Source organism: Cannabis sativa, chromosome 5 (assembly GCF_029168945.1).
Source record: "Cannabis sativa cultivar Pink pepper isolate KNU-18-1 chromosome 5, ASM2916894v1, whole genome shotgun sequence".
Lineage (NCBI taxonomy): Eukaryota > Viridiplantae > Streptophyta > Magnoliopsida > Rosales > Cannabaceae > Cannabis > Cannabis sativa.
In genome coordinates, this window is record NC_083605.1 from 8,328,513 (window position 1) to 8,355,040 (window position 26,528).

General features: G+C 35.9%; 2 protein-coding genes across 3 annotated transcripts; both read right to left on the minus strand.

Moving 5' to 3' along the window:
- Positions 1-1,023: 1,023 nt before the first annotated feature.
- On the minus strand, positions 1,024-5,102 carry LOC115717036 (WD repeat-containing protein ATCSA-1). Of its 2 annotated transcripts, XM_030645976.2 has the most exons (8): positions 4,598-5,102; positions 4,084-4,504; positions 3,321-3,499; positions 2,837-3,077; positions 2,032-2,186; positions 1,827-1,916; positions 1,494-1,565; positions 1,024-1,368 (listed from the first exon to the last, which is right to left on the minus strand). In XM_030645976.2, exons 1-8 carry the CDS (start codon positions 4,745-4,747, stop codon positions 1,327-1,329), a joined length of 1,350 nt encoding a protein of 449 aa, XP_030501836.2. In that variant the 5' UTR covers positions 4,748-5,102; the 3' UTR covers positions 1,024-1,326. The 2 variants fall into 2 exon arrangements, with proteins under 2 accessions (XP_030501836.2, XP_060971349.1); XM_061115366.1 differs by having other exon boundaries at positions 1,024-1,565; positions 4,598-4,914.
- Positions 5,103-17,506: 12,404 nt separating this feature from the next.
- Positions 17,507-26,015, minus strand: LOC115703702 (DUF21 domain-containing protein At2g14520). Its single transcript, XM_061115372.1, is given in 12 exon segments — positions 17,507-17,974; positions 18,042-18,088; positions 23,140-23,318; positions 23,423-23,589; positions 23,678-23,751; positions 24,228-24,315; positions 24,395-24,534; positions 24,613-24,695; positions 25,089-25,206; positions 25,309-25,392; positions 25,471-25,547; positions 25,643-26,015. Coding segments are annotated over 12 exon segments (1,536 nt in total). The 5' UTR covers positions 25,824-26,015; the 3' UTR covers positions 17,507-17,676.
- Between the last annotated feature and the right edge of the window lie 513 nt (positions 26,016-26,528).

Here is a 26,528-nt window from a genome sequence, read left to right on the forward strand (position 1 = left end):
CTTAATCAAATTATTTTAAATCCCTTATAATTGACCCAAAAAAAAGGTATGTATACAGAGTGAGAGTCAGAGAAAGTTTGCTACAGAATTAGGGCCTAACTAAAAAAAAATGAGTTTATGACATTTTGATAGTTGGACTATTCTTCCTCATAAACATTTGTTTTCTTCTAGTTGTTGTGAGGCATTCTAAATTTTACTTAATTGAGAGCTAGCTAAGATTTTATTTATTTATTTATATACTTGCTATAAGCAATTTAGATTTTTTGGTTGAGTTTTAGAAGTTTGTAACGGCTTTGTGCCTATGCTCATCTTCTTTGAAATTGTATTTAGATTTAGTCCTTTTCTATTATAAATGGAAAATACATTTATCTAAAAAAAAAAAATAGAAGTAACGATATGTACACACATAAATATTAAAAACAAACAAAAGTCATATGGAGGAAAGGGAGATAGGATGGAAGTTAGGGAGATATGTCTCCCAAGTATCTTTCCAAATGTTCACAAAATCCCCACTCTCCCATTTCTAATAATAGGGATTGAATGCACAACATCACAACCCATTTCTAAAACCAGGGGTCCTCTAGCTAGAAATTTCTAAAACCAAGGATTTAAAGCTGGCTAGAAATTTTTTTCACTTTAAGATATTTCACCCTAAGCACCTTACATTTTAGACTCCCTCTTGATAAGATTTGCCAACAGAATAATGATATATGTAAACACACAAACTTGACATACTTATGTAGTAAGTCATTTTTTATAGGTCTAACCCAACTCAAATAAAGATGATTGATTTAAATTTCTTGCCACAGAAGTGTGTGTAATCTGTGTACACATATTGCCAACCCCAAGGGCACGGTTCATTTCATTGATTCCAATTATCCCCAGGCAACCAGATGCATATCGTTCTTACCATGAATGTGCATCTGTATTAGAAGGCAACGGAACCGAAACTCATGCCTCTCATATTTTACTCTTTCACAAGGACAATCATATTTAGAAGAATGCATAAATCAACATATCAAATGCACAATCGAACTTCTATATTACAAGTGTTCAGCTTTACAAACCATAGTTGTATGTTTAATCTAAGAACTAGGATGACTTGTGGCGAAAAAGAAGAAAAAAAAGCATGGAATCATAGAAAGAATGGTTATATATTTACATAAAATCCAGGAAAAGGATAAAACTTGAAAAGCTGAAGTGTCTATTTTCACATGCTAATGGAAAATTTCAATGATGACACTTCTACTGGAATGCATGATGTTTTAAATTGCCTGAATGTCAAAGATGAAGATCTTTGTTTGGTGAAAGAGGCAAAGAGCAATGTCAGTCACTCCAATTATCCTTATCCTCAACAGGTCCGTCATCCTGCATTTCCATGCCAAAACATTATAATTGTATCATTGTATGATCCTCGCTAAGCGATTAACAATGAATTATAAAACTATGATACAGAACAAACAATAGAGAAGTATTGTTTGAATGTTTGGTACCATTTTATCAGGAAGCAATCTGGACGGCGACCAGACGAGAATTTGTCTATCATTGCCACCTGTAAACAACTCCTGCATGGAAATATTGTGCAAAATATTCTGGTAAGGTTTCGGAGGAAACATATCATTTTGTTCAACAAATTAGGAATCAGACTTAATTTGTCTTATATCTTATTCCTCCTTCTACTACTCTTTCTCAAAATGGAGAATACTGTGTGCTGAGATAATGTATTTCATCGATCTGATTCATGACGATCAGAAACATGCATTCGATTCATTGTCCCTTCTACTTCATAAAGAAACAAACTTAAATTAAGAATGCTAAGCTTTTACCTGATCTTGAGAACTGAACCAGCAACAGTTTACTGATTCATAGTGACCACAAAATGTCAGGGATGTCGTGCCTGACCACATATCAAATGCCTGAAAATCCAAAATTCAAAACTCAAACATAAAATTTGCAGAAAAATGAGTATTCGAGACTATTCTTATACTGCTTACAGTATGCATAATCGAAAATTCAGTTGTAGTAAATGACCTTCACAGTTGTCATGCATGGAACAAAAACAAGGGATGGGTTCTGACTTGTAGCTAACTGTATTGGCTTGCTGGTTTGCATCCGTACAGTTTCGAAGTTCACTAGTGTATTGCGACCAGATTCAACGTCCCACAGCCTTAATCTTGAATCAGAACCTGAAGTAAAATAAAATTTCATGTCAATTCAATGTAGTTACTCCAACAACCATACATAACATACTGTAAATGTGTGAAGCGATTAAAAACTAAAAAGTATGGTTTAATAATGGGTTCTATAAGCAGCACAGATGTAAAAATTTCACCATCGGAAATGCCATTATCCAAACCAAAATCTTCTGCAGTTTGCATTTCCGACTCAGATGAGTGCATGTTTAGTTCACACTGTGAAACAATCAAACAAACCATATACTTTGCCTACGATATCACTTGATATTCTATATTTTTGCATCCTTCGGGAACAAGGTATTAGATATTTGAACATGAAACTACAAGTGAAATGAAGTAATACAAGTGTTTAAAAAGGTATTAAATTGAAGAATAAATAATTATAAAAAAAAAAAATGAAGAATAATTAGGATTTTCACCTCCCAACATTAAATGTGGGGGTAAAAATCTTATTTATTCTAAATTCAACTTCATATTCCATTCCATAAAATTAACAAGAAAAATTTAGCTAGATGGATCTATTAAAGCCATTCCTCCAAACCAGCACTGGAAACACCTAAATCATATCAAATAATAGTTAAAAGTTAACACACTAATATCGGTATGTATGTTGAGCGCTACTAAAGTGAACAAAACCCAACCTGCACTCAGAAGATACATGCCATCTTCAGTAACTTTTAATCCAGTAACCGCACCGTAATGAGCAGTGGCACGATCCTGAGTTGACAACATCCCTGGATGTAATCTCTGCCTTAATGGTCCTTTTGCAGAAATTTTATTAATAGGTGACAGTTTCATACTATAACCATTGGCGGCTTTCTTTTGTGCTGCTCGGCTTTTTACTGACGAACTTGGGACTATGGCAGACTTTGATGTAGAAACCTTAAAAAATTACAAAAAACATTATGAATATTTGCTTCTTTAGTTACTATTAATAAACTGATTTTATATTCTTTGAGCACATCTCTCAAAATTGAAATTAGAGCTAATACTTAACAAAAAGCAGCAAATACTAACATTAAAACAATGATATAAGCAAGAACATTGTGAAAAAGGCCATAAATTTTTCTCCAGTGCTAAAAGGTTATTCCTAACCTACTCAGAGAAATATGAGAGAATGAACACCTTATTAGCAGCAGATCGTTCCAGAATCGGTGGGCGTCTCCCCAGCTGAGATTGGGACTGGTCTAAAACAAGAAAACATCCGGCACGTCTGATGTCCCAAAAACGTATTGCACCATCGCACCCCCCGGTAACCAAAACCCACTCACTTGAAGTAGACCATTCCACCGTCATCACACCATCTACAGTTAAAAATAATATAATCCGCTCATGAATGCAAGAATTAATATAGTTAAACATAAGTTTGATAGATACAGAGAATTTCAGAAGCTATAAAAAGAATATAATTCACAAAACTACTAGCTTAGTTGGTGAACCTGCAATAGGGTTTCATTATCATAAACTTTGAACTAATCTTTTCCATTTTATTATGTGAGTAAATAACAAAGTACGGAAACAGTCGAAGAAAAGTGAAAATTAAAGTTATTGGGCTAACTCAACCTAACAAAAGCGGCTTGTTAAGAGAGGATTTCCTCACCTAATTAAGTGGATCGAACCCACAGCATGGACCATGCCAAACAACTGTGAACAAATCGATATTAAGGGAACCCAACCAAAATTGCAAAACTGAACCCGCTCTATACTATATTAGGAGAGTTATTGAGCCTAACTCAAGCTCTCACCTTATTAAGTGGATCAAGTAACATATCACATGAGTTTAATACAACTAGCAAAACATTCTAACTTAACAAAAACCCAAATGGAGCAATGGAATTACAATATGAATAAGGGAACAGTGAAAGAAAGTGAAACGAATTAAGCATACCACGGTGACCGGAAAGTGTATGAGCAAATGCCCCTGAAGCAATATCACAGAGACGAACTTGAACATCTTCAGTTCCAGCAGCAATCAACATGTGGGATGTTGATAAAGAAGACATGGCAGTCTTATAAACCTTTCCGGGCATCTTAAAAGTATTGACTACCTGCGTGGTGTTTGTATCCCAAACGTTAATATGATGGTCGAAAGAACCAGTGATGAACAAACCTGTGTCCACAGGATACCATATGGCGGAGGAAACAGCATACTTATGACCATTTTCATGGCTCTTGTCAACCACGAATAAACACTTATGCTTAGCTATAACTCCACCTCCTTCAAACTCGGTAGGACGTTGGATATCGTAAACGGCAGCTGAAGCATCAGAAGAACCAGACAACAAGTATCGGCCCTCAGTCAAATCGACCTGGTTTCATGATTCAAAATTCAAAAGAGCTGGGCATCAACAGAATGTTCTTTATTTGAAAATAAAAAGATTGATGTGCAGTGAAAAGTTTACCTGAAGAGAATTGATAGAACCTCTATGAGCTGAGACGATATCTTTGTGATTGGATAATTTGAGCTTCTCAACGCGGTTCCACTTAATGCGATTCGCGAACCAATTTGGGCGAGTTTTGCCCTCTTCTCTGTCTCCGATCTCCCTCCACATTTCCGGAGCATCTTCGTCCTCGCGCACGGCGGTCCTCTCACTCTCTTTCTTCTCTCTCTTTCTCTCTTCTCTCTTCTATCTGAGATTTTCTCGTTTTGGCAAATCAATGGTTTGGTTGTGTTTCTGTTGTTTCTTTCTAATTCTGGTGGAATATGGAAAAGTCGACCTTTACTTTGGGTCTGGGGTTTATTATTTGTCTTATCATCTGTCACACACACCAAAACGACCATGAATATCGTTAAAACGACACTTATAAACACCACTTCACTATTCATCAATTTTTGGTGAAAGGAACTAAATTAGGATGGAAACAAAATATTTGACATGGAAAAGAGTTAAATGATTTGATCCCAGTTGTTTCTGGTAGAGAAAAACTAAACATTACATTGGCTTTTATGAAAATTAGATTTTGAAAAAGTTAGAATAAACTAGCTTTGGTGTGTGTTTTTATTATGAAAAGAATAATTTGTGGTATATAAGAGTGATTTATGGATTTTAGGATTGAAATGACACTTTCAAATGAAGGTAAAATAGACGTTGAAGAGTGTTTTAAGGTCTTAGGATTTAAGATTTGGAGTTTCAATAATGGAAGTTGTTAACTTGAAATTTTTTTCTCATGACGTGGACACCAATATTTGATATCTGGCAAGAAAGATAATATCTCGGAGTTGAGTAGTCCCGAATCATAGTGGTCGACCTGAGAGGAGTCTCTAACCCTGCACCCAAGTTAACTCCAGGAACTCGAAAATGGGTATTCGAACTCCGATAAGTCGTTTCCAACTCACTATCTTTTAGTATTCTGTACCATGAAGCATCCAAGGCTAGGCCACGGGAGCTGAAAATACACGAATGAACACCTCAAAAATCAACTTGGACACCTAGGGTTTCACCCAGCACCCAAGTTAACAACCCCAACTAGGGTTTTAGTTTTTGGGCCCGTCTTAGTGCAAATGGGTCAAACTTTGCATTGGGACATGAACTAGACATACCACTGACATATTTGAGGCATCAGAATCAAATTCGGAGAACTTTCACTTTTGAGCACCCGGACACTCCAACACTTAGGTTGACAAACTGTCAACCTGGGCCACTTCCAAGTATAAGATTGAAAAATTGACTTGTGCATCTTCTTCGTCTTCATCAAAAATGAGGAAACAAGTGCTTTTGGGGAAGAAATAGCCCATCCTGGGTGCCAAAACAAGGGACCAACGCCCAGGTTGACACTTGGGGTTGGCCTAGCGCCCTGTCAACCTGGACCAATTGAGAGGAATTTTTCTGAAAATTCTTCCGAGAATATTCTCTTTCTTCATCAAAGATTAAGATTCAACTATTTTCGGGGATCAAGCGGAATTTCCAGATGGCCTGAAACTGGATCTAGTGCCCAAGTTGACACCTGGCACTAGGCCTAGCACCCATGTTGACATATTGTCAACCCGGGCTATTTCCAATCAGTTTTTCGAAAAAGTGTTCTAGGTATTTTTTTATCATCATAAATAATGAAGATACAAGCAAACTCGAGAAGAAAACCACAAGTCTAAGGGCATGAAAGTTATGCCCAGTGCCCAGGTTGACAATCAACCTGGTACGCTGGTTTTGATCATTCAAATGCCAATTTGGCTTTGAGAATTCTCTCCAAAATGGTCAAAAACGGGGCAAGAGACCTCATCCTCAAGTTCTAGAATCTTGGAAGCATCAAAAAAGCATCCTGGAAGCTTCAAAATAATCACTCAGCACCCAGGTTGACATGTGGCTTGGTGCGCTTGTTCTGCTTATCCGATTCTGATTTTGTCTTAATAACTCATCTAGTTTTTAATAATAAATAAGAGCTATGAATTCAAAAGAGTCAAATTCACAACTTCATATTTTTCACTTTTTCGACAAGGTGAATTACTTGTAAACTGGATAGTTTTGAGTCTCTCGTTTTTGCAAAATAACAACATCTTCGAGAACTGGTGACTAGCTTTGCTAGAACACAAAAATGGACTATGTGATGTCAAAATATAACTTAGGCATCAAAAGATACATCCCCGACACGTTTTCTTACTCACCTAGCGTCCAGGTTGTCAACTTGGGCGCTAGACAACCTGGATGCTGGGCCCAAAATAACCTTCAATAAAATGGTCATAACTCACTAAATATTGATCTGATTGACACAATTCAACTTGCGTTTGAAGCTATATCAATGCTTCATCAAGTCATGTCTTAGACTTTATTTACAAATCTGAAGCTATTGACTCCAAAATTTACCCCAAGGGAGTTACGAATTTGAGTTGTAACTTACCATGAGTGGGTCTTGCCGGTGCAACTCAAGCTCCGAAAATTGACGATCAACCTCCGAAGTTAATTTTCATCGTTAGATCATAATCTATGGTCAAAATAGCCTAAATGTATTTCTCATATTTTTTGGATTATTTTATTCCCATTTAATGGGACCTCATTCCCCTATAAAAGGAGAGCTCCACTAGCTCAATTTTACAGTCTAGAAAAGTAGTCGTAAGGTTAGAGCCTATCTCTCTAGTTTCTCTCTCTAGAAATTGGAGCATCCAGACTTAACCATTTTTTTGTAATCCATCTCATGAGAAATTAAACTTGAAGTAGACATAGCTTCATTAATGTCACAATACAGGGAGTGAACTACTATAAATTTCTTATGTCTCTCTTATATATACTTAACTTATTCTCGCCAATCTAACAAGTGAGAAGTTATAAAATATTTAAAGATTCAAATTAAATATATACACATCAGATCCTTTAAACTTCTTCTTCATTTTAAAGCTTTTTAAAATTTCACTATATATGCTTTATATTTATAAAATACTATTCATTTATATAAATATTAGAATAATTAGCAAATTTGCTCCCTGAACTTATGTCACTACCGAGTTGTGGCTCCTAAAATATAAGGGCTGTTAAAAAATCTCCCTAATATATAATCAGTATATTATTGCATCCCTTCTGTTGGGTTTTTTAACAGACACCTGTTTATTTGCTGATATGGCATAAGATTAAAGGTTAAAATTGTAATTGACTCAGGTTGGAGGGAAAAATAACGGGATCCCTTTCTTTTTGTATAATTATTTTTTTAAAAATAACAAAATATGAAAAGGGAAGAAATTAAAAAAAAAATAACCGTTGTTGAATAAAAGCCTAAAATTCTGATAAACCCCATTTTAAAGTCTCCTCTGTAAAGAAACAAACAATGACCTGTTTCAAAAAAAAAAAAAAAGAACAAACACTCCCAATTTAGGGCAAAAATTCTGATAAAAGTGAAACAATTGTGCAAGAAATTTTAATGGGAAAGAAAAGGGTTTCTTCCTCGAGGAAGAAGAGAGGGTACCCGAGGTCGACACCTGAACGGTTAGGGATCGATGTCCCCTTTTACGATAAGCTTCGTGTTTTCTTTTTCTTCTTTTTTGTTCTTCTTTCTGAAACACTATTGATATTGAATGTCTGAAACAATGCTAAAAATTTAAGAAAATATATGTTTTTTATAAAACCCCGTTCGTACTAGTTTTTATACATGTAAGAAATGGGGTTTTTAGTCATTTTATTTTGTTTGTTTGGTTATGGTCAGAGAACACATGTGAGTTATTGTGTTAAAGTGTTTTGGAATCTTGAATGGGGTCCAAAGAGTTTGTGGGGTATACTTGTATCGGGTTATGGGGTTTTGTTTTTTTTTTACTTTGTTGTTGTTCAATGCTTTAAATAGTATTAGGTACATTAAACTAATATTTGTATATCAATTTGTTTACTGTGTAGGTCCAACATCAAATACTTTCACCCTAAAGTATCATCTCAAAGGAACATTAGTAGATATAGGTAACAACCCCTCTTACCTAGGTGGGAAAACTCACTATATTCATTTTTGTTTATTAGAAACTATTAGTATGAATGAACTGTTCGCCATAGCTAGGGATGTGGGTCACAAAAATTGGATGGCATTGAAGTTTTTCTTTAAGTGGGCAGATAGTGATGTTGTTGAGTGTGTAACTAGTAATGGTGAATTATGGGAGAAGATTGGGGCATCAATTAAAAAGTCTCACATGGTTGAATGTTATGCGGTTGAGGAAGTTGTGTCACCTACTAATGAAACAGGGAATCTCACACAAGATGGGGTTGATTTGGGAAATGGAGCTGTCACACAAGGCCCTGTTTTGGATAGTCAAATTGATAATGGTGGGCCTGATTTGGGTGAGGGGAAGGTCACACAAGATGGGCCTGCTATGGATGATGACTTAGGTGCTACAAATGAGGATATTGGTTCTGGTTTAGAAGCTGAAAAATGGGCTGCTAGTGGTGAACCAGTTAGGCTTACAACTGAGGATATTAGTTCTGCTTTGGAAGCTGAAAAAGGGGTTGTTAGTGGTGAACAAGTTGGGCCTACAACTGAGGAGATTGGTTCTGCTTTGGAAGTTGAAAAAGGGGTTGTTAGTGGTGAACCAGTTGGGCCTACAACTGAGGAGATTGGTACGGGTTCGGAAGCTAAAATGGGGGTTGTTGGTGGTGAACTAGTTGGGCCTACAACTGAGGAGATTGGTACAGGTTTGGAAGCTGAAATGGGGGTTGTTGGTGGTGAACTAGTTGGGCCAGCAAATGAGGAGATTGCTACTTGTTTGGAAGAATTTTTACCTTGTTTTGAAGCTGAAATAGGGGATGTTACAACTGAAGCAGTTAGGCTTGGAAATAAGGAGATTAATGGTGAACATGAAGTTGAAAAAATTGCTCGGGATGATGACTTTGTTGCTGCTGCAATGGAAGGATTTGACACTTTTGGGATGGGGAATGGTGAAGAGTGATTATGATGAAGAATTGAATGAAAATAATGATGTTGCTGCTGAGAATGCAGGAACTTTTGAGGCAAACAATGGGCCAACAAATGAAGACAGTGAAGATGATGGTGATCCAGATTACATAATGGATGAGGAGGAGGAGGAGGAGACTAATGATGACAACAGACAAAGATAAGGGAAAAGGCATGTAGACTTTGATGTGGATGAGGTGGTTGTTGAATCTAATGGTGAAAAAATTATTTTTGAATCAAGTTCATCTGACATTGAATCAGAAATTGAGGAGACTAATGAGTTTCATACAAGGAAAAGGAAGTCCAAAAGAGCTCGAATGCCCCATTTACATGAGTTCAGACCTGATGTTGACATGGTGAAAGTGAAGTTTGAGAAAGGATTGGTATTTCAATCAGGGTCACAATTCAAAAATGCTGTGAGAGAGTATGCTATTCAAAATGGGAAGGACATCTTCTTCAAGAAGAATGAGCCAACTCGGGTTAGGGCTAAATGTGGTGGTGTTAATTGTCCATGGGAGCTGTATGCATCTAAAATAGATGATACACCAACATTTGTAGTGAAAACCTTCAATGAAACACACCAATGCCCAAGAATCAACACCAACAGATTTGCCACAGGAAAATAGCTTGCTAAGAAGTACTTAGATGAGTTCAAAATGTATGACAAGTGGGACATTTCTTTATTCCAACTAAAAGTGGGTAATGATCACACATTGAAAATATCAAGAGATAAAGCATACCGAGCTAGGACGTTTGCAAGTAAGACTATAGAAGGGAGTTATGAAGAACAATATAATGCTCTCTGGGATTATGCCGAGGAGATCAAGTGGACTAACAAGGGTTAAGCAGTTGAAATCCTAACTGACACAACAGAAGATGGCAAGCCTCGGTTCAAGAGGATGTACATATGCTATGGTGGATTGAAACAGGGGTTCAATGAAGGATGCATGCCAGTAGTTGGGTTGGATGGTTGCCATATAAAAGGGGTACATCCAAAACAATTATTGACAGCAATTGGGATTGATGGAAATAACCAAATGTACCCTATTGCTTTTGCTGTAGTAGAGATAGAAAACAAGGACACTTGGTCATGGTTTGTCAACCTTTTGAGGGATGATTTGAAAATTGAAAACTCACTGCATTGGAGCTTCATCACAGATAAACAGAAAGGGTTAGAGCAAGCATTGAAGGTTTGTGGGGAGATGGAATACCAGAGGCAGAGCACAGACATTGTGTTAGACATCTTGAGAAGAATTTCATCAAGGTATTCAAAGATAAAACCTTGAAAAATCTGCTATGGAAAGCTACCAAAAGTGATACTGTGAGAAGATTTGAAGCAGTGATGGAAGAGATTAAAGTGTTGGATGAGGAAGCCTTCAAATGGTTAATGGCAGCAGGCCCACACCATTGGAGTCAAGCACACTTTAGGGTTACTCCTAAGTGTGACAACTTTGTAATAATATGTGTGAAGGATTCAATGGTACCAAATCTATATTGACTGCTAGAGATCGATCTATTCTCACTATGCTTGAGAATATTAGAATGTACTTGATGGAAAGAATGAACAAAAATAGAAATTCAGTGGTGATGTGGCAGTCCAACATTGCACCAAAGGTATTAGAGCAATTGGAAAAAAACAAAGTAGATGCAGGGGGTCACTTGCCTGTTAGTTCTGGTAATGGGTTGTACCAAGTGGAGAATATGTATGGGGGCATGTTTTCTGTTGATTTGGCACGATGGGTCTGTTCTTGCAGAAAATGGGAACTGAATGGAATACCTTGTAGCCATGCTGTTGCTGCAATCTGGTCTAACAGAGAGGATCCAGAGAAGTATGTGAGCAAATGGTACACAAAAGAGTACTACATGAAAGCATACTCACAACAGATTTACCCTATTAGGAGTCAAGAAGAGTGGCCAAGAGGCTGAGATGGAGATTCCACAGAATGAGGTGTTCTGGTTGTGGTTTATAGGGCCATAATTTTAGGACTTGCAACAAAAACAACAAGAACAAGGTATATTTATGATTGTTGTGTGTTATAAATTCTGTTATGGTTGTTTTGGGTTATAAATTCTGTTGTGGTTGTTTTGTGTGTACCATGTAATGTATCATTTTGCTTGTAGGCAAATGAAGCACCAGCAGACCCTAGGGAGTACTCTAGGAATGTTAACCCATAAATGAACCAATCTGTGAGCTCTGCAAATAGGGATAGTTCATTGCAGTAAGCAACTACACAAGCTGAGGTACATTTTAAAAACTTGTAACTTGTCAAATTAATCATGGCAGCAACTACTCTGATGGCTACAATTCTTACTGATCACTAATATTGATTACTAATCATGGCAGCAAACAACATTTACACCATCTTCAGAGTTCATGCTACCCCCTCAGTAATGGAATAGAAGGACCATCATTTTGTTGATGTTAGATATTTTTGGCAGTTTTTTGACTTTAAACAGCTACACTTTGGATAGCTATTGATATCTAACAGCTGCTTTTGACAAACAAGATTGTTTTAGTGTTAAGTTATGGTATTTTGAAACTGAATTTGGACACTTTTACTGATAGCTGCTGCTGGTGGTATTTGGGATTGCCTTTTCTTTTTTGGCTATAGCTATCAACAGTTGTAATGTATTTTGCTGGTAATGGCTTTTGGTATTTTGAAGTTAGAAACTGATTTTGGAGAATATGTACTGATCTCTGCTAGTAGTTGGGAGTGTTTTTTATTTTTTGGGTATAGCTATCAAGAGTTGTAATGTATTTTCAAGTGATAACTTCTGGTTTTTTGAAGTTGAAAACTAAATTTGTAATGAATTCAACATGCTATTTGTCATGTATTTGGAAACTATATTCAGTGTTAGATTTATATATTGTCTTGATTTTGGTGTGTTACTGACAATTTCACTAAACATTTGCTTGAATGATGTCTTGATTAATGTCAAATACAATTCACCATTTCAGTAAGTGTAATAATAAGGTCAAACACAATTAAGCAATTTCATGAATGAGTTTTACATACCCAAATTCTTGAATGAGTTTTTACATATCCAAATTCTCCATTTCATTAATGAGTTTTTACATACCCCAAATCATGAATCAAATGTGTCTATCACTGAGTTTCTATATTCCCAAATTCATAATAACATTTTCATTCATATTCAATATTGAATTTACACACAAAATGAAGCTCAAAAAACCAAATGTGGCTCCAAACATATACAACTAAACTGACACATAATAGAACAATCATGCTGCCACCATTAAAACCAAAACAAATAGAGCCACATTGAACACTTTCCTAAACTTCATCAAGCTGTCAACTTCATCATCCCTTCTCTGAATAATTTTAGATAAAATCTTTACTTTCTCTTCAAGCTCCTCCATCCTTCTAACCAAATCAAATTCACTTTTTGGTGGTGGAGGGTCTATCCATTTTAAAAAACGACACCCAACTTCATCATTATTCTATAAAAATAAAATAAAACATACATCAAGTGAGCTAGCTGGTAAAATAAGTGCATAAGCAAATCATGATACCAGAATAAAAAATAATTGATTATCACATAATTTAGTACACACCTTGTATCTAGGGCACCCAAAAAATCTTCTACCATGCTTTCCTTCAGTCCACGATGTACGTTCAACACATTTCATTCTACACTTACATTCGGGTGGAATCCATTCACCCCCTTCTACGAATCTCCTTCTACTTTTGTATGAGTTACTGGAAGAAGACATTACCTAAACTAAAGATGATTTGATGTGGGATTAAGCAAATATGAACACAGCAAAATATCTTTGAAGGCAAAAAAGAAAAAATGCAAGAGGCAGAGAAGAAGAAGAAGATCGTGAGGATATTAGGGTTCCTATTTTCTGTTATTTTTTATTATTATTATTTTCTAATTAAATCCTTTTTGTTAGGTAGGGGTATTAATAAACTTTCAACTACCATCAAATTATTATGCCACCTCAGATTTTCTTATGCCACATCAGTAAATAACCGGGGGTCTGCTAAAAAACCCAACAGAAGGGGTACAATAATACACTGGTTATATATTAGGGAGATATTTTAACAAACCTTATATTTTAGGGGCCACAACTCGGTAGTGACATAAGTTCAGGGAGCAAATTTGCTAATTATTCTAAATATTATTCATTGCTCTAAACATATTTTATTAATTGTTTTAGACATATTATCAAATTAAAGATATACATATAACTCCTTTAAACTTTTTCTTCATTTTAAAACTTTTTTAAAATTTCACTATTCATGCTCCACATTTATAGAAATATTATTCATTGCTCTAAACATATTTTATTAGTTGTGTTAGGATTTAATAATTATTTTTACATGTGGATATGTGTATATTTTAATATTTTATTTTTAAAATGATTAAAATATATTAGTATTTGTGATATATTTTAAAGAAGGTGATTTATTGGTGTAATATAAAAGTTTGATGTTAAATAAAAAAGTGATATTTTTAGTGATGTATTTTTTTGAATAAATCATGCAATTATATCAATAACAATCAGCTAAAATAATAGTTTGCAATCTATTGTGGACATTAACCCACATAAAATAAATGGTAGAGAATTGAGCCATATATAAGAACATGAACTACTCCACTCATTGGCAATTAGTTTTGAGATGGAACCTCATGATTCTCAATATGGTATCAGAGCCATATTCCTTGCGGGCAATTGCTCCTATTCGATCTGCACCTATACAGATAATGGTTCAAGATTGATGAGCAAAAAAATAGCCATCATCTTGAGGGGGAATATTGTGGACATTGTTCCACATAGAATAATGTTGGGTTTTATGCCCTAAATAAAACTCATTTCAATATAATCAGATTTGCTTATTAATATAGATCAGAAATAACATTTAATGTTGCATGGTTCACATGATTTATTTCATGATTGTATGTACATAATGTATAAATTCATCTGAAACCCTTTTCACATACTTGATCATGTTTATTGTGCCGTCAACACATTGGAAAGTAAACATGACTATGTGAATAAAGTTTCCTAGATTTATCAGACACAGGGTTTTACTGATATGATAATCTACAACAAGAGTTTACTTGTATTTGGAGAAATACTATGTTCTTTCCAGAACATTGGTTAAAGTAAAGCTCAGGTTGGATGCATGGAGTATGCATCGGAAGGGACTGATATTGAACTTTGACTTAGATTTAATTAAACTTACCGTAGAATCTATTCAAGTCAATATCGCCAAGTTGATCCTAGATCAAATGATCTTAATCCTGTTATGATTAGGCTCAATCTTGAAAGGCTATTCGTGTTCTTTGATTTGTTAGTTAAGCCTACTTTTAGGTCAGGGTGATACGTATATTTTGGGAACACGGTAGTGCAATTGAGTGGGAGCGCTATCATAAACATGGAATCTATAGCTTCTATCTGGCGAATAGTAAGCAAAGGATGATCTCCTTCGAGCTTGACCAAATGAACATAAATGGTGGAGTACTCATTTCACATAAGCTGAAATATCATTTATACGGGGTCAAGTGTTTTAAGGAATAAATACATTGTAGGGTGTAACGGTAATTTAATCCCTTTACAGTGTAGATCATTCATATAGAGGATCAGTGATCAAATTAGGACTATAACAATGGATAACTAATGATGTGTCTATATGGTGGAACATATAGAGCATTCTATATACTGAGAGTGCAATTCTAAGTTCTATGCGTGGATTCAACGAAGAATTAATAAGTTAGTGAATTTTAGTGCTAAATTCTTGATCTACTTATTGGAAGCTCGGTTATATAGACCCATGGTCCCCCCACTAGTTGAGATAATATTGCTTGTAAGACTCATGTAATTGGTTTTGATTAATCAATTATAATTCTCAAATTAGACTATGTCTATTTGTGAATTTTTCACTAAGTAAGGGCGAAATTGTAAAGAAAGAGTTTATAGGGGCATATTTGTTAATTATGATACTTTGTATGGTTCAATTAATAAATATGATAAATGACAATATTGTTTAATAATTATTTAGAATTATTAAATAGTTAGAATTGGCATTTAAATGATTGAATTAGGAAATTGGTATTTTTGAGAAAATCAGATACAAAAGGTGGTAAAATTGCAAAATTGCAAAACCCAAGGCCCAATCCACTTATGTATGGCCGGCCACCTATATGTATATTTTAAGTTGATTTTTTCATTATTTTAATGCCATATAATTCAAATCTAACCTTAGTGGAATGCTATAAATAGATAGTGAAGGCTTCAGGAAAATAAGACTTTCTTCTGACTTCTTCTGATTCAGAAAAACTGAGCCTTCTCTCTCCCTATCTTTAGCTACCACTTCTTCTTTCTTCTTCCTTTGAATTTCGAAATCCTTAGTGATTAGAGTAGTGCCCACACACATCAAGTGATACCTCAATCATAGTGAGGAAGATCGTGAAGAAAGATCATCAGCAAAGGAGTTTCAGCATCAAAGATTCAGAGAAAGAGATCTTGGTTCAGATATTGATAATGCTCTGCTACAGAAAGGAATCAAGGGCTAGATATCTGAACGGAAGGAGTCATATTATTCCGCTGCACCCAATGTAAGGTTTCTTAAACTTTATATGTGTTTAATTTATCGTTTTAGAAAGTTCTTATTTAGGATGTTAATAAACATACTTGTGAGTAGATCTAAGATCCTGGTAAAATAATTTCCAACAAATAAATGGTAGAAAATTGAGCCATATATAAGAACATGGGCTACTCCACTCATTACCAATTGGTTTTGAGATGGAACCCCATGATTCCCAATACAATCCAATTGAGACATCTCTCCTGTTAGAGACACGCCCACGATTAGAATTAGAAAACGAGTCAAATAATCAGCCGTCTAATTCTCAGATCGTTTGACAAAAAAAACTGAAAATAAAACTAGATGATAAAGATTACACCAGATGGAAGAGCTGGTTGGCTAACTCGAAAGTAGGTGTGAGGATCTCCTTCGCTGCTGCCACCGTGCACATGTTGTGGAAAAATAGGAATTCTTGTGTGCATAATAATTGTTGTTATACCAGCTTGAAAATTGTAAATAGCATTAAGGAAATAGTCAAATATAGGTTGTATAGCTTAAAGAATAGGAGGCTAATTCAAGCTGAAAAAGCTTTGTATATGCGGCTAATAGAGTAGATTTTGCTAGTTGTTTTGAGGAGCCGGTTGGTTGTGGATGTGGTTTGTATATGGTTTAGTTTTGATTAATGAATTTCTCCTCTTTAGTAAAAAAAAAAAAGATTACAACATCACAGTTAACCTTAAGAACACCTATATTCAGTTTCATTTACCGCTTAGAAGACACAACAGTAGAAACTATTACAGCAAGTTCATTCAACATCGTAGCTTGAGCACTTAACTATTGTGCAAGGTATGTAACTGCACTACTAACAACCCTTTTAATTGTAGAGAACTTGTTATCCTCAACCACTAACAACAATTTGATAGAAACCATCGAAGAACAAATAAGAACCAGCAACGAAACCAAACAAAACAAAATCATGTCACACAGACAAGACTAAAACACTCAAAACCCTGTCACAGAGACAAAACTAATCGTAGTGGTAAAAATCGAATAGCAATAGCAAAGCACAACCCTGACTAACCTACACCTATGTCTAGGGAAGGCCGACAAGCCTGACCAAAGAAAAAAGATTACTTCCAGTAACTATAAATTTAGAAACAAGAAATCTTAATCTTTTAATTTAGTTGATTTATTTTATAGATAAAATAAAAAGTTAATGAGAGTGTTCTCAAGCTTGGGTAGGTTGGATTTAAAGATAAATATAATGTAATGGTGATTACATCATGAAGAATACATTACAGTGTTTTTAAAATCAAATTAAACAAAAGAATTGCAATGTTGATTCCATTATGATTACGATTACTTCAAATAATTGAGATATGCATAAGAGCTTGTGCATTTCTGTTCTTTACTCTAATTATAAATTAAGAAGACACATTTATACAAACATAACAAAATTGATCCAACTATATAATTTAGTATAAATAAAAGGTACAATAGGAGATTTATTATTTATATGATGAACCCTGTCATTTCAAGCCAAAGTTTCTGTAATGAGAAAGGAATAAAATTCAGTAACTGGGTGAGTAGCCAAGCTTGGAGTTTTGACATACTCTATATGAGGATGGTGAGCTATTACAAAGAGAACCACCCTCAGATTGAACTGGAGAATTCGGTGTGGACTTTCCAGGAGAAGACTCATATAAAAGTGATGATCTTATTAGAGGTGGTTTACTATATGATTCAATAGAAACAGGAGTGTCTGACGAGAGTGGAGACTGATCTGGAGTCCTCCAATGAAGGTGAGAAATACATCTTTTTGGAGATCTTGATGATGATCTTCTTAAATGCCTCAGGTTGATTTTGATTCTGTAATAACACAAACACATAATGTCAAATATGCCTAAAAAGAAAAGAAAAAAGAATGGTCACTCACTTGTTGTGCACATCAACATATTGGTCAGTTTCATCCAATATGTCTTCCTGAAAAAAGCAGAAACACAAAACATAAAAGGGTCACTCAATTATGGACTTTACCAATTACCATACAAATTAAAAAAAGGGAAAGAAAAAAAATGAATGTGAAGTCTACACTGTAAGAACAATACCATGGAACCACAGGAACAGAGGAAAAGAAAAAACAGAGAGAAAAACAAAGTAAAGGGCAAAAGCTAATCAAAGTGATTAGCAGGACTTTATTTATATAGAGCTGTTACAAAGTCATTACACAACAAGAGGATATAACAGAAAAATAACTACCTAACTAATAACTAATTAACAGAATTAACAGAAAGCCAAGATTAGTTATTAACATCCCCCCTCAAACTGAACTTGGAGATAGCCATGTTAAGTTTGGATTTTAGGTAGTGAAATCTGTCTGTGGACAGAGACTTTGTGAGGAGATCTGCCACTTGATCAACTGAGGGAACAAATTGGACAGCAAGTTGATGAGCTAATATTTGATCACGGACAAAATGTAAATCAAGTTCAATATGTTTTGAACGCGCATGAAACACCGGATTCGCTGCAAGAGCAGCTGCGCTTTGATTATCCACCCATATAATCGGACAATGTTGAAGTGGAATATGAAGTTCAGACAACAGTGACGCTATCCATTTGAGTTCAGCAGCCGTATTGGCAAGGGCCCTGAACTCACTTTCCGTGCTCGAACGTGCGACAACTTGCTGCTTTTTTGTAGTCCATGATATCAGATTGCCCCCTAGAAAACAACATACCCTCCAGTCGATTTTTCGATCATCAATGCTACTTGCCCAGTCGACATTAGAGTAGCTGTGAAGTGTCATATCTGATGTAGGTTGAAGCACTAAACCCTCAGTGATAGTCCCTTTGAGATATCGTAAAAGTCTCTTACAAGCATTCCAGTGACACACAGTGGGAGCCTTGATAAACTGACTGGGTTTATTGACAATATAGGCTATGCCAGGTCTTGTTAAAGACAGGTAATGTAATGCACCGATAGTGCTTCTGTACAAAGTCGAATCACAGAAGGGTTCACCATCATTGAGGAACAGTTTGGTGGAAGCACTAGAGGGATTGGGAATACTTTTAGCTCCTTCCATATTTAGCCTTGTAAGTAGATCGGTGATGTATTTTGTTTGAGAAAGATACATTCCCGATGAATCTCTGAAGATTTCCACCCCCAAAAAGTAATGGACTTCACCTAAATCCTTTAGATCAGAGATGAGTTTGTTGATGAGGGAGTTACTTGGACCTGTAACTAGTATATCATCAACGTAAACCAGTAATATGATAAAGTCTTGTGCATAATGATAAGTGAACAATGATGTATCTGCTTTGGATGCCACAAAACCCCAGTTTAAAAGACTGTTTTTCAACTTGTCGTTCCATGCACGGGGGGCTTGTTTAAGTCCATAAATGGACTTGTGTAGGAGACATACATGTTCAGGTTTGCTGGAATCGAGGAAGCCAGGTGGTTGTTTCATGTATACGGTTTCAGTTAAAGTGCCATTGAGAAAGGCATTACTAACATCGAGTTGTTTGATAGCCCAATTCTTAGTGACAGCAAGAGACAAGACTGTGCGAACAGTAACCGGTTTAACAACTGGTGAAAAAGTTTCAGCATAGTCGATACCGGGGGTTTGTAAAAATCCTTTAGCCACAAGTCTCGATCAGCATTTAATTTGAGACGATGCACCCACTTATTATCAATGACATGCATTCCCTCTTTGTAAGGAACCAAGGACCATGTGCCAGCCTTTTTTAGAGCTGCAATTTCAGTGTTCATAGATGCGAGCCACTTGGGATTCATGAGAGCCTCTTTCAATGTTCTCGGTTCTGTAGGAAGTAGTGATTGTGGAAGAGGATGCTTTGTAGCCAAATATGACTTCGGCTTGGCTATACCATTGAGGGATCTTGTGATCATGGCATGAGTACGAGTAGAGGCAGCTTGTATGGTTGTTCTTGCACAAGGTAAAGATGCAGCATATGGTTCTGGTGCAGAGACAGTAGGCACAGAAATTTCTGGAGACGGGGCAGTGTTTATTGTAGTGGTGCTGATGGGAGGAGATACTGGTGGATGACTGATGAAATTTGAGGGTGTAACATGGGATTGGGATGGAGCGGATGTGGTAGGGATAATAGGTTTAGTAACAGGTGTAATATGGGGAGTAGTGGAAACTGGTGTGGCAGTTTCAGTAGCTATTAAATTGGGTGAGTTGGTTGGTAATGTCTCAGCACCAGATGGTTGTATTGCAGCATCAGACACAAGATTTGTATTAGGTAATGGACAATTAGTAGTAAAGCTAGCAGTAGGAGGAGAAGGAGAAGAAAATTGTACCTGATCTGGTCCATATTGTGAAAGAATTCCAGGATAGCAATTTTCATTGAAAACCACATTGCGTGCTATAAAGATTCGACCTTGAGCATTTTCACATAGAAAACCTTTGTGATAGGACGAATAACCAATAAAGAGACACTGTTCAGACCTGAAATCCATTTTATGAGAATGATACGGCCTGAGATGGGGAAAGCATTCACAACCAAAAGGCTTCATAATATGATAATCGGGTGGTGTGCCAAAGAGACACTCAAAAGGACTAATGTTGTTGAGAACAACTGTAGGCAGCCAATTAATAGTGAATGTGGCATATTGAAAAGCATGCCACCAGTAAGTGAAGTCCAATTTGCTTTGAGCAAGCAAAGTAAGGCCAGTTTCCACGATGTGTCGATGCTTTCTTTCAGCCCTCCCATGTTGTTCATGTGTATGAGGACAAGGATGAGAAAATAAGATACCTTGATCACTTAGGAATCTTTTAAAGGGTTTGTATTCACCACCACCATCAGCTTGAACAGCCTTAATAGGAAGTCCAAATTGTTTTTCTGCCATGCCTTTAAACTTAAGAAACATCTCAAGAGCTTGAGATTTGAGAACAAGGGGATAAATCCAAGTGAACCGACTAAAGTCATCAATAAAATGAATGTAATACTTGAATCCATCTTTGGATTGTATGTGGGAAGGACCCCAAAGGTCGGTATGAACAAGTTCAAGAGGTTTATTGGCTCTATAAGTGGAAATTGGCAAGAGTAATTTGTGGCTTTTACCTTAATGACAAGCATGACAAAATTTAAGTGTTTTTAAGGAACCGGTGTGGGGTACAAGAGACAATATTTTGCACAAGGTAGAAGTAGAAGGGTGTCCCAATTTGCAATGCCAAGTATTGATGTCATTAGAAGCATAATTATGTAAGGCAGAGTGTGCAGAAAAGGGAGATAGATCTTTATTGATATGTAACTGATTACAAGTAGTAGGACTCATAGTATTGTTACAATCAAAGAATTGATCATTATTATAACAAGCAGTATCTTGACTGGGGGAAATCAAGTTGGTGGTGAGATAACATTGTTGATGTTGCTGAGATGAGTCAGATTCTTCACTCAACATGTATAACCCTTCTTTACGCCTTCCTTTGAGGAGAGGAGCTCCGGTTTGCTTGTCCTTAACAAAACAGCAATTTCTATGAAATTCTAGAAATATATCATTATCATCAACAAGTTTAGAAATGCTGACAAGATTCTTAGTAATATTAGGAACTTGTAATACCGATTTTAATTGCAAAGGACAGGAAGGGTTAAAGGAGGGAAGAAAGGACTGACCAACACTAGAGATTTGAAGTTTCTTACCATCTCCTACAGCAAGAGTCTCATTACCATGATAAGGCTGTGAATTTTCAAGATGGGCAGCATCAAAAGTAACATGAGTCGTGGCTCCTGTGTCGGCATACCAAGTGTAGTCATCCCCAAAATCTTGAACAAGTGTTGTGGAGTAGGCTTGAGGGTCATATTCAAACTCAACCTCAGCAAGATTAGCACGGGCAGATTGGTTGTTTCTTGGCACAACCCAGTTTTTATCGAACCGATAATGACATACAGGTGCGGTATGGCCAGAACGGAGACAAACTTGACAAATAACCCGTTGCTGAGTGAACCTAGGATACCCACGACCACGGCCAGAAGCAGGTTGAGTGTTATCAGTCGAGTTCTTGGAGTTGGCATATGGTCGAACACCACCAGAACGTCCATTGCCAAAGGTCAAATTAGCCTGCATTTTGACAGCCAAATCTGTCATAGATTGATGATGTTCTAAACGGCTTTCATGAGAGAGAAGTAAGGCTTGAACTTCTTCAATGGTCAGATTTTCACTCCTTGATGTTATCCCTGCTACAACAGAGTCAAAATCTGGTCCAAGACCATTTAGAAGTTGTAAAATCAAGTCTTGATCATCAACTGGTGAACCAGCAACAGTGAGAGCATCAGATAGAGATTGAATCTTGTCAACATATTCAGAGATAGAAAGACTTCCCTTTTTGATATTGGAGAACTGACATTTGAGTTGAAGACGACGGGCTTTAGTTTGGCTCGAGAATTTCTGCTCTAAAGCTTGCCACACAGCGAATGAGCTTTGATAGTTAGCCACTGATGCAAGAACAGCCTCTGTCATTGAAGATCTGAGCTAGGAAAGAAGGAGCTGGTCTTTACGCCTCCATTGAACATATTCGGGATTTGAGGAACCATTGACAAGATTCTTTGGTGGTGGTACTCCGGTGAAGAGAATTTCGTCAAGATCGTGGCCAATCACTGTTGGCACGACCTGGGATTTCCAAGAAAGGAAATTAAGACGGTCAAGTTTGAGAGTGAGAGAGGAGGTGAGTGAATGAGAAAAGGGATTCCATGAGGTAGCAGCAGAAGTTGTGGCAGAAGCCATTGGTGCAGTTGCAGGATCGGTTGTGGAAGACGCCATGGACGGTAGTCAACTAGCGATTGATACCATGTAAGAACAATACCATGGAACCACAGGAACAGAGGAAAAGAAAAAACAGAGAGAAAAACAAAGTAAAGGGCAAAAGCTAATCAAAGTGATTAGCAGGACTTTATTTATATAGAGCTGTTACAAAGTCATTACACAGCAAGAGGATATAACAGAAAAATAACTACCTAACTAATAACTAATTAACAGAATTAACAGAAAGCCAAAATTAGTTATTAACATACACAACCTGCAACAGTTCCTCCATGACATCTTCCATTGTTATGATCCCAATAACCTCTTCACTCGAGTCGATTTGAAGAGGTTGTCGAGTTCCACAACATACATCTCCATCTTCAAATGAGTAAGAAGGTGATGTCTCATTAGAGATAGTCAAATGTTCCTTTTGATAAAATATACAACTGTGAGCTGCAAATGCCATGTGATAGCTAAACTGTTAAAAAACAAATTTGACTACACCAAGCTTAAGTATCAGTTCAGCTACATAATATAAAGTTTTGTAGTAGTGTTACCTTGTGTTTCTCCTGGAGTTAAATTTAGATTCATCAAACTATGTTTGTCAACATTACTATCTTTATGATCATGTTTAATATCCTTACTCCTCACAACTGCAGCCATGTGACTATGACCCTTCTGGAATTGGTTCAATATATCATAAAGAGGCCAATTGTCATAAACCCTGTGATAGAGACAGTTATGAAAAATTTCAATACATTAATGTATTCTAAAATAAAATAAAAAGTTAAGAGGAAGCAATTAATAGTTACCTGGGAATTCTTCTGAGAGTCATATGCTTAATTGGAGTTTCATTTTCAGGGTTGCAGAAGAATAAATTCTTAACCTATTTAAGAGATAATATATATTATAGTAGGCTAATTAGGATTTTTGCCCCTAAATTTTAACATGTATTAAATCATGCTTTGAATTTTTTTAGCCATTAAAAATTCCCCTTGAACTATTGAGATTGTTGGATATAAGGGTAATTTATCAGTTTAATTCAATTTTACTAATTCTGTGATTATCCGTGAACTAAATCATGCTCCCTAGATTTTGATATCTACCAAATCATGCCCCTCGAACTTTAACATGTACCAAATCAAGTCCCTAAACTTTCATCTATGTTAAACTTTCCTTACTAAAATTAGAAAAAAAAATCCTTAAATCTAATAATCTCAATAATTCAGAGAGAAATTTTAACGGGATTTAATACATGTTAAAGTTCAGGAGGAAAAATCTTAATTAACCATTATAGTATAGATGAAAGCTACTAACTTTTAATTCAACTAAGTCATGTGTGTGAAAGCATGATTTTCTTACCAAAATGAGGCCAATTATATTTGTCTTGCTTCCGGAGTAGACAGGTATGCGGCTGTGGCCTTTGCTTGCTATTAAACCCATAGTTTGCCTAGTGGTAAGAAGAGTACTATGATTGTAACAAAAAGTGAAAAATAAGTAAAACTAGTTGTGGAGTGAGAGAAACATACATGTCAAGTTTGGAGTTTATTTCAAGAGAAAAAGTTTCAGATATGGGTGTCATTGCATCTTTAGCAATCTTCTGTGTTAAATCAAGAGCTCCATTTATAATCATGGTTTCGTGATGTGACAATTCTCCACCTTTCCCTGCCTAAAAATGAAAATTAAGTATGCATTTAACTTAATTATATTAAACTATATGTCTCAATAAAATGCAGAAGATACCAACCTCATTTGCATGCAAATCCACCAATGTCTTTAGCTCGGCCCGTCTCAGTAGTACAGAATGTCCTTCCCCTAGGAGTCAAGCAGCTGCAAAAGAAAAAGTTTCAAATATATGAAAGAAAAAAAAAAGAACGTAAAGAAAAGTACTATTCTTCAATTGATGGTATGAACTAAGTGTTAGGCCCCGTTTTTCTATCTTGTCGGGTCGTTACCTCACCTTGACTCCCACATTAATATGATATTGTCCGCTTAGCTTTGGGCCTAAGCCCTCACGGTTTTATTTTTGGGCACTTTCCCAAAAGGCATCATACTAATAGAGAACATGTCCTAACACCTCAATATCAGATAGAATTTCGATACAAGGCACTATATAGATACTAATGGAGAAAGTAGAATTTTAATGTGGGACTTGGATTGATGCCCCAACAACGCTTTAATAGGAGAGCAGCACATTATCAAACAATTGAAACATAAGATCACTCACCTTGCTGATTGGTTTTGATATAGGAAAGAAGATAAAGAGAAGCAGCCGAACAAAGCTAGACATCTTTGCACCAATACTAAGTCCATAACGAGAGCACACAGCTTGAGGAATTACCTACAAATGAAAAATTGATTAACAAGAAACAAAAGAGCTCTTAATGAGAATAATTCAATCTTGAGTCTAACAGAAGAATATTAAGCTGTTCTCAACACTAACCTCTGCGAACGCAACAACTAGGGTGACTGACATAATAATAGCAGCCCAAGATGGAAGGATTGAGTCCAGGAAAATGGGAAGTGCCTTGAATAAGAAGAAAAGTAGTTAGAATAATAAATTTACTTCAGTTGTAGTATTTGAAAAACTGAGTGGCTTTCCTACCTCCATTGCCAGTGATTTGCTTATAAGAAGAGTACATAGAAGTAGGTGTTCATTTTTTATAAGAGGTAGAATCTTTGCTGCATTAAGAGAAAGAAACCTAAGAAAATGAACAAAAAAAGAGAGAAGAAGAAGAAACTTAGTCAATTATGGCTGAAATACAGTGATGTTTAACCTGCATTTTTTTGGTCATGAAGCTGACCAGACTTAATAAGGACCTCAAGATCAACTTGGGTGAAGGACAAGAGTCCTAGAGCAAGGCCTGAAGTAATGCCTGAAAATAACACAAGGACAAAACTTATGGCTAGAAACAACCAAAAATCCAGCTCACAACATGGGATATCATCGTTTCTCATGTTGATGATATTGGAGTAGAAAGTATCTTGGTTATAAAAACAGATTAAAGTTGATCATAAACTATGAGAGAAAAAAAGGGTTATAAATTATGAATATTGGAATGACAACTATGATTATAAATACACACACAATCAGCATATTGATTTGTCTAAGGAAATAAACAAAGGCAAGAAAAGCTTATTAAGAGAAGAGAACAAATGGAGCAAAATCAAAATGCCACGCCAGCAAAAGTTGAATTGATAGTGAGAGGTTGATTTTAGTCTTAAAGAAAATGACACTTTAAAAAAGATTTTAGTTACAACCTGCGGCAGATGGCTTCTGCCATATATGCACAAAACAAAAAAGTTCAACTGGGGCTGTTCATATCTGTTGTGTTATCAACTGATCATTCTCTCAGTTCTAATATGAAAATAAAACGTAGCTAATAAGAAAATGTTTCATTGAATAATATTAACACGTGCAATGTAATATAATCATTTGATTTGAGAAATTGATTTTAAGTGGAGATTGCTGGGAAATTCATGACACCATATAAGTTAGACTAAACATTATTGGTTTGTGATTTGTGGATACTCTGACTGATGATGATGACATCTTAAGAAAATAATAATAATAATTTCACCGAATACAAAATACTAAATATGATTAGGTAAGATTTGTTGCTTTTTTGGGTTTTGCTCAGAATAAGAGGAGATTAAGAAAAA